Raw genomic sequence first — 9,026 nt, forward strand, 5'->3', positions numbered from 1 at the left:
GGGAAAAGGCACAAGAAACACAAATCATGCACTACTTTCATAAATCATGGCCTGAGAAAGATCTTGTAACGAGGACATGTTAACTAAGACACCATCAAACAACACAAAAGTGATTATTGCTGCACATAGCCAGCAAACCAACAATGAACATCACCCAACTAAAAAACTAAATTCTGCTTCATCGTCGTTATATCTGATGAAGGCTTCTTTATAATGTTGTCAAAACTGGATCCAGAATATTCAAGAGCAAAACATACTTCAGCTTTGATTCTCTTTAATACCCCAAAATTAGAGATGCTCTCCTTGCACAAATTGGTCAGATCAACACACCACCACCACCACAACTAATTCACACAGACCTATTTGATATTTGTCTCTTCTACAACCACCTCTTAGTCTCTGAACTAGCAACTAATATACTACAACCAATTCCATGCAGCCATTCTCCTCCTCCCATTGATACGCTGTTCCATTCTCGAGGACCCACACTAAATTCTTTATTTCCAGTCATTGCCACAACTTGAACACTTTGGAATTCACTTCTTTTCCATTTTCCCTCCATCTGTCAACTTACTAAAGTTCCCATTGAATACACACCATATTGATTTCAGCTGTCTGGCACAGATCCACTCCCCACCACCACCATCTAATTAATGAAAGGAAATATATATTTATTTAGTCCCTGGTAATCTATATACTCTAAATATAATAATGTATTTCAGATAATTTAATAAATCTCACCATCTTTAATAACTTTACAGAATGAACACAAAAGACTTAGTCTTTTGTTAGAGTTTAATAATTATGGGTAAACACTAACAGATTGTTGTGAAATCACTTTTATTACATTTTTCTTTTTTCTTTTTCATAGTAATATAATTTTTGTTGAATATGTATTTTTATTCTTTTCAGGTGGAAGAAACCATTGGCGAGAGGGTGAGTTAGATAAATTGATAGTTTCTCACCACATAGAAACTAACTTTGATCTTTCTTGTTCCTACTAATGACTTTTGTTTAAATTATATCTCTAAACTTCTGAGATGAGTCATTGTTGCTCAGATATAATTTTTACAACACTTCATATTTAGAGTATAGGTACGTTTCCCTTAATATCTACACGGAAAGCCTGTTACAACATCCTTATTGAGTAAAGCCACTGGTGGCATACTACCCTTCGTTTAGAAATCAAAGTTCATAGCTGGAATCTAAAAGAAGTAACATTTAAAAATGCCAGACCACAAGAGTGTTTAGGAATAGAAAGAACTTTATTTGCAACAATATAATCATGTGATATTGTTGAATATAAACAATGTAAAAGTACTGGTCAAAATGTGCAAGAATAGTGGAAACGGTCATTACAAAATACTGAAACACTCTACATGGTATATATTTACAGCTAAATACACTCAGCGAAGGTAGTGGTCAGTGACATAAGATGACTCTGACCACAAGGTTAGTCGGTCATAGCAGAAATTTATGGCAGATAAATTGCTCCACCAACACCTTATTTATGCGCACCCCCCCTTCCTAACTATCACCTTAGCTTTCTTCTATTACACCTACTTCATATTTGTTACTATTGATTGTAATAGTTTCTGGGGCTCTTGTTTCAGCTTTTCCACCATGTTCACTTGATAGAACATCTGTGTCCCTGATATCTGTTTCATTGACCTTTCCTTCTCAATTTCAACTACTTCATTGGAACTGTCACTGTTACTCCTGATCAGGGGGATGATGATGATGATGATGTTTAAATACAGCTTCTTTTAAACTCTCAGAATCAGGGACATAAACTTAATCAATAATCGATGTGATTGTTTTAGCTGTCATATTGAATTTATTACATACAACTATAATAACGACACTAAATATTGATTAATAAATATAATAATATAGATATTACATAGAACTATAATAATTAATAGTTACTAAATATTGATTATTTAATTAACCCCCTTCTGGTGGACTCTTTTTTTATTCCTACAGTTCCACATTGTTTTAAGAGTCTTACATTATTAGTATTTTTGGGGCTATGTTTAAATTTACCAATCTCGATTGCAGTAGTCTTTGCTGGTGTTGCTCAGGCATGGGCATAGCCATGCTGGTTTCCATCATTAAATGACTATTCCAATAATGACACATCTCAGAGATTTAGAAATGCTATTAATTATTGATTTCCTTATATTTTATACATTTTATACAGGTCAACATTATATAACAATTTCAGGTTACCACTTGTATCAAGCCTGGCGGACTAATCATGTTTATTCACACACACACACACACACACACATACTGTGACAATGATGTGTCCTATCATTTTCAAACTAAAATTTAAAATTTTAATTTCTTGGGAATTTGTGTTTTATCAAATTATTTAAAGTTGAAGATAATATATTGATATTGTGTCGTATTTTTTGCAAGAGGCTCGTTGCATCTCTGCTGTCGTATACTGCAGAATAATGACCTTGATGTTAAATAAGTCTATCAAATTATCAATGATCGATTAAATTACAATCACAACTGCTTTCTACCACCGCCACCACCTATAACAACAACAACAACAACAACAACAACGATGCCGGTGGTGTAAATGACCAATTTCATTCAGCATTCAAAGTTTCAGTGTTCATAAATTTATTTAAATGAAATATTGCATTGTTCTGTCTGCTGAGGATTTCTTAATAGTTTAGTTTAATCTGAAGAAAGATAAGTGGGTAGGTGTGGAGGCGGAGCAGTATATGTTGGGTGTTTTTAGGAGATTTTAAAACTGGGTAGTTGTTTTCAAAGTCAGATGTAGAAAGGAAAATATAAACAAGGATAGATGCTTCTGAAGGGGACAGATTTACTGTGCTGGGAATAAGAAACAGTCAAGTTGATTGCAGAGGTATGTGAGCTGAGTCAATAGCTCTATACGAGACAAAGCTTTGCACTTGAAGATAAATTTCTATGTAACAATGTAGAAAGCACAACATCAGAAAATATAAGAGAAGGCTCTAATATTGAAACTCACCCACATACTTATCCAGCTTTATCCAGTTTAGGTATTCTTGTCTTTTATTGTCCTTTCAACTGTTATAGACATCCTCATGACACTAAGACTGCATACAGTCATTTAGTTCAACTAATCACTATTTGTGTCTTTTGTGCTGATGTTGAATACTCTCACCCTAAACCCAGAAAGTAGAACGGAATTACAAGATTCTTTCTTGACTCTCCTTGACTTTATTTCCTGTCAACATTGTTGTAAAAATCTAATGATTGAAGTATCTATCATCTGCCATTGCTACATTTTCACTTGTAAATCATTTTCTATATCTTCCATTTCACATCTAGAATATGATAAATGCTTTTACTATTTTCTCATATCTTTTTCGCCGGTTTTCTGTTTACTGGGTGGAGAGAAATGTTATCAAAATACTTTGGCATGTGATTGAAACTGTTAAAAAATGGTCGATATTTATCAGTTATTTTTTCCGAGTTACTTTTTGAATCTAGTAAACAAAAGAAGACTATTTTGAGATTTATACCGTGAATTTCCAATGTGTTTATAAAGTTTTAGTTGTCTTGACTGTCTGGCGTGTGTACATACTAATCTAATAAATCCATCATGTGCCTGTAGAAGTCTTTATTTCAGAAATATTCAAGGAGAAATGATCTAATTTTAAAGTTGGTATGACTACTACTACTACTACTACTACTACTACTGCTACTGTTACTACTACTACTACTACAACAAATTGTTTGTAATACTTTCTATATGATTTTTATAGTCTGTATTGTTAACAGTTGATTGTGTTGTAAGGTCGGACAATATGTTGTTGAGAATAAGGAGTAATGAAATAATGTTTATTGGTATGATGGGAGTGACAGATTGAATTCAGTGATTGGGAAAGAATGAGTTAATCAGAGGGAAATATTGCTGGCTGTAAATAGTTAACTGATGGATTAAGCAGAAAGAAGTTATTCGACTGGTTCACATGTTAAAATATATTATCAATGATAAATTTGGTTCTAAATATGATTTAGTACGTTGTTAGTGATTTCATAGATGTACAGAGCAACATTTCCTACTAGTTGCCATCTTTTAAGTGACTTTGAAAGCCTGCTTCATCCATAGCTTCCCAGTGAAATGTTTTGGTGTCCCTAACAGTTTTGTTGGTAACGGAAGTGATGAGGGAGGAGCCAGGCTGGTGGATTGGCAGAACATTTGCAGCATGTGACAAAATACATTCGAATATTTGCTCTTTACATTCCAAGTTCAAATAGTGATGATCAATCTGATATAATAATTACAAGTTAAGTACTGGTGTTTAATTCAATTGACTGCTGATCTGTGTCCACATGAAATGGGATAGCAATGTTAGAATAGGGCTGAGGGGTCCTGATAACAAATGAAATGACATGTTACTGTCACATCACTCCTGTGACGCCCTAAATTGTTATCAATGCGCGCGCGCACACACACGTACGCACGCTATTTACACACTTAACATTTTCTAAGAAAGTAGACCCCTATAAAAATTGGGCAACAAAAGAGAAAGCTCCAAGATAAAGTTGTTAATATTAATAATCACCTCTAAGACGGTGGCAGACTTGTTGGCATGCAGAACGAAATGCTTAGTGGCATTTTGTTTGTCTTTACGTTTTGAATTCAAATTCTGCCATGGTCTACGTTTCAGGGTCAATAAAATAAGTACCAGTTGAGCACGGGGGTCGATGCAATGGATTTACCCTTCCCCTGAAAATTGCTGGCCTTGTGCCAACATTTGACACCAATTCTAATAACCATCCATGGGAACCCCTTTCCCTATATTAACAACTGAGAAAATATTAGTGTTGCAATAGGGAAAGAGGGAACATGATGATGGCTGATGAAAAAGTGGTTAAAAAGATATATTGGAACCGAAAGGTAATCTATTTTCACCTTGTGAATGTCAGAGAATTGAGAAGAAACAGAACTGCTGCGGTAGGTTGTGAGGAAATATGAATCTCAAGTAGATGACAGTAATAATTTAGTGGTGTCTTTGGAATAAAGCCAGTTAGACTACATGTCAAGAGGGGGGGGGGGAATGATTGATTTTATTGTTTTAGGATAACTAAAAGGGAATGCTTCTACTCGTTCAGTTGTTAAGTATCAGGCTTGTCTGGTCAAATAGACTACTCTGACCGCTGTGTGTTTTTAAGGAAGAGCATTAGTTAATGTCCTCCTCTTTACGATTATAGGTGTTTAATTAGAGGGCGATTTGGCTATTACTTCTATTAGATCCAGTGACCACTAACAGGCCGGCTCCTTTGTCAATTCAATGATTAAATAGTATTTTGAGAAATATCTGAGCAATGGTACAAGTCGAGTTTAATGTTAATGGCATCGCTGCATAACAGCTGCACACTTGCAGTTGAGAATCAGACAGAGATGTTGCAACTGTCATTTTCTATGAGAGTTCTTTGCACTGTCCTTGCAAGTTGAAGTGATTTCTCAGTATCAGGATCAATATAAACATAATATCGATTTATACACGGAGAATGACATAATCAACAACAGTGAAACAATATGGAAGGATTAATGCTGTTATTTTGTAAATGTAATTGAATAAGTTAAGAAAGATTTGGGCGTTGTTTAGGGTTTGGGGGAAAGGATATAATGTTGATTGATTACTGTGAAATATTTGTTTTAACGGCTTCATTAGAAGAATGGCAGCACTGTCGTCCTCCAGTTGGTTTCAGGCCTTCTGACGTTGGTGAGAGGAAGTTCTCTTCCGATCAGAGACCTAACCGCAATATTTACAATGTAGTCGACACCTCTATAGACCAGATGGTGGTGTTTATGTGCAGTGCATTAAATAACTGGCCAGCTGTTACCGCTGTTGCCCTGCAGGGTGATTCTCCTTTGCTGTTGGGAGGGTTGATTGTTAATATTTCCATTAGAGATAATCTTACACTGGCTAATTAGGTGAGGCTCAATTGATATTGATTCAGGTGGGTGATTGCAGTGCAGCTTTCCCATTTTGCAAAGGATAGCTTGTGAGTACGGCACATCCTTTCAGACTAAAATGTCGGGAAATATATCAAACAAGATAGGAAGAGAAAGAAACTGAGAGGATGTTAAGATTAAAGACATTAGCATGGATTGTAAAAAGAATGGTGTGTGTGTGTGTGATATACTGTTTAGAGAAGTAGAAACTATTGCAATATGGTAGCAGAAGCTCTAGAAGCAACTTCAGCCATTATTTTCAAAGCTTCGCGTTTTGACCGGCTTATCAAGTTGCTGGTGGTTGTAAGTGAATATACGTAACAGATGTGTGAACACTCAGTCTAGGTTGTACATTCTTGCTTTGTATAGGGTTTGTACTATTGAGGGCTAAAGCACAATGATCTCTGAAAAGGAAAACGAAAGTCTGTTAGAAGCAGGTATATTATTTATCCTGAATATGACGGGGCTGATAGCGTATGATGGGCAGAGAGTAGAGAAATTGCAAGCTTCATTTATGAAATAATGTATACCGACATAAAGGTGCTACCACCAAGATGTGTTATTTTAACTGTGCTGTATATTTTTGTAGACGATATTGGAGGAGTGATTATGCATTCGTTATTTGTATCGAACTCATTAAATGAGACGGGTAGTGGTTCACATTTATGTGGTGCCCTTCTCGGTCCGTCAGCTTTAACTAGACTCTTAGTAACAAGCACTATCTTCCCATCTTTATTAGGCAATGATAGCTATAACTATTATTGATTTTTACCCTACTAACTCTAGCAGGGCTAATTGGTGGGGGTTGGGGTGGGTGATGTCTTTGTTTTTTTTTCACCTAACCCTAACCCTAACCCAGCCCCTTTACTAGTTCACCATTCTGGTCTCCACCTCCCCTATATTATATAATAACAAACTAATCTTGAATACAACACGATTACATAACCGTAACAAGCTTTAACGTTACTATTCTTAAAATCTACATTGAAGAAAATCAGTCGAGCATAAAAGCAGCGAGAAGGAACTATTTGAAAATATGTGTCGCAGGGGGGGGGGAGACCATTTCTTCCAGGTTTAGAAATTGCGGCTAGAAAAAGAACAAAGATATTTGCTATTCGTTTTCATTGATGTTCACCTTTCATACAGACATATTCTTCCTTTCTTCTCTTCTTTTTCTTTCTCGACATGTTTCAATCTTTCTTTTATAATCTCCATCACTCTTTCCGTAAATATTCTGCTCGGTTTCTATTTTTCTCTATCCTATATGGAAGGGTATTGGTGCTATTGGCTGTGACTGTCGTTGTTTACAACGTCTGCCGACAAACAAATCATTAAGTATGTGCAGAATAAAATAACGACTGAATGAGAAAACGATTTTCCTGTTTAGTTAAAAATTTCCCATAATATAATCTGTAGTCCTGTTTAGATGGTGTTGTGACTGTTGTGGTCCACCATAGCTACAATAACACACACACACACACCACTGTTTTATAATAAGAAGGATGATGATGGTGGTAGTGGTGGCGGCGGCGGCGGCGGTGCATGGAAATCTGCTTGCTTAGTGTGTTAAGTTGTAGCTGTCTGTGTGTTTGCTGCGCTCTCAAGCAAATGTTATATATGCATGAGGCCGTGGCTAGGCAAAACATCCACCAACCGCCATGCCCAGAAACATGCGCTTGCAGTTGCAGGTTGTGTTGGGGCTTGCTCCATGTCTAACGTCAGCCCGTCATCTTCAGGATAAATTTACCTGCTTCCAACAGCCTCAGGTAGGTCTTAGTAACAGATATTTCGCCAAGATTAACCTCCAGAACACCGATTATCGTTTGTGTGTGTGTGCGTTATCTGAAGCTTGTCTGATCTGTAAATTGATTTCGAAAGAGAGAAAATATGAAAGACTGACAGACGAAGAGATAAAGATTTTTGTACGAGTTGCTGCTATGATGCACACACAACCAGATTAGTGTGTGTGTGTGCGCGATGATTGTATCTGTTAAATGTGAATGTTTTCAAATAGTTCCGATAGAAGAAAACGAGAGTTGTTAATTGGGAAACTGGTTTACATCTGTTTGTGTAAGACAGACACTGGCTAAATATGGGAGGTGGTGGTGGTGGTGGTGGTTTTCCCTTATTTGAAACAAGGTTGTTGTAGGTTATCTCTTGCACCACCCCCACCTTCTGTTGACATATGTCAGAAACAAGAGACACTTTGCAGCACTTCACTGTTACAACTCGAAACTATCTTTTTACATTTTACCGATAGAATTCAAATATCCATCTGATGTCAAAAACCTTCCCCACCACACACACACACAACTCCTCTTGGAGATAACAGCTATTTATATACGCCAAGCGCACTTCGTTTTTACTGTTGCTGTTTCATTAATCGCTGGTCACAGTCATAAATCATAACCATCATCACCTCCAGCATTGTTGTTGTTGTTATCATTATCATTATTATTATTATTATTATTATTATTATTATTATTATTATCATCATCATCAGGGAATCGGTTGAGCACCGACAAGATTTGTTTTGTGTATATAGTTTTGTTCTCTTCAAATCCTCAGTTAAATCCCGCTGAGGTCGTATTTGTGTCAGTAACTCTGGGATTGATGAGGTACCAATGAAAATACTGGGGTCGTTAGGGTCGAAACACTCCTGTTTCTTAAATTCAGGACTCGAATCATTTCCATCATCATTGGAAAAGAAACATTGTGAAAACTGGGTTTCATGCCTGTCTACGAGCCACATACTCGGCTGTTTACTAGACGGGCCACCATTTCCGAGTGGAAGAACAGTGTGGCACCATCCCTGTTTAATCGCTTCCTAATAATAATAATAATAATAATAATAATAATAATAATAATAATAATAATAATAATAATAATCACCACCTCACTAATTGTTCTGTCAACACTTCACTAGTTTATTAGTTTTAACTGGACTTGGTGTGTGTGTTGTACACGAACACATTCTCTCATCTGTTTATCTATCTATCTGTCTGTCTGTCTGTCTGTCTAATATACACATGCGTTATGCATACAATATATA

General features: G+C 36.2%; 1 protein-coding gene across 1 annotated transcript in view; it reads left to right on the forward strand.

The window, feature by feature from the left end:
* LOC106879341 (serine-rich adhesin for platelets) overlaps positions 1 to 9,026 on the forward strand; it is a 209,046-nt gene that overhangs the window by 97,789 nt on the left and 102,231 nt on the right. The window contains exon 5 of the mRNA XM_052972615.1: positions 913 to 936. Coding sequence (XP_052828575.1) covers positions 913 to 936 — 24 coding nt within the window. The remainder of the gene's footprint in view (positions 1 to 912; positions 937 to 9,026) is intronic.

Source organism: Octopus bimaculoides, chromosome 14 (assembly GCF_001194135.2).
Source record: "Octopus bimaculoides isolate UCB-OBI-ISO-001 chromosome 14, ASM119413v2, whole genome shotgun sequence".
Taxonomy (NCBI): Eukaryota; Metazoa; Mollusca; class Cephalopoda; order Octopoda; family Octopodidae; genus Octopus; species Octopus bimaculoides.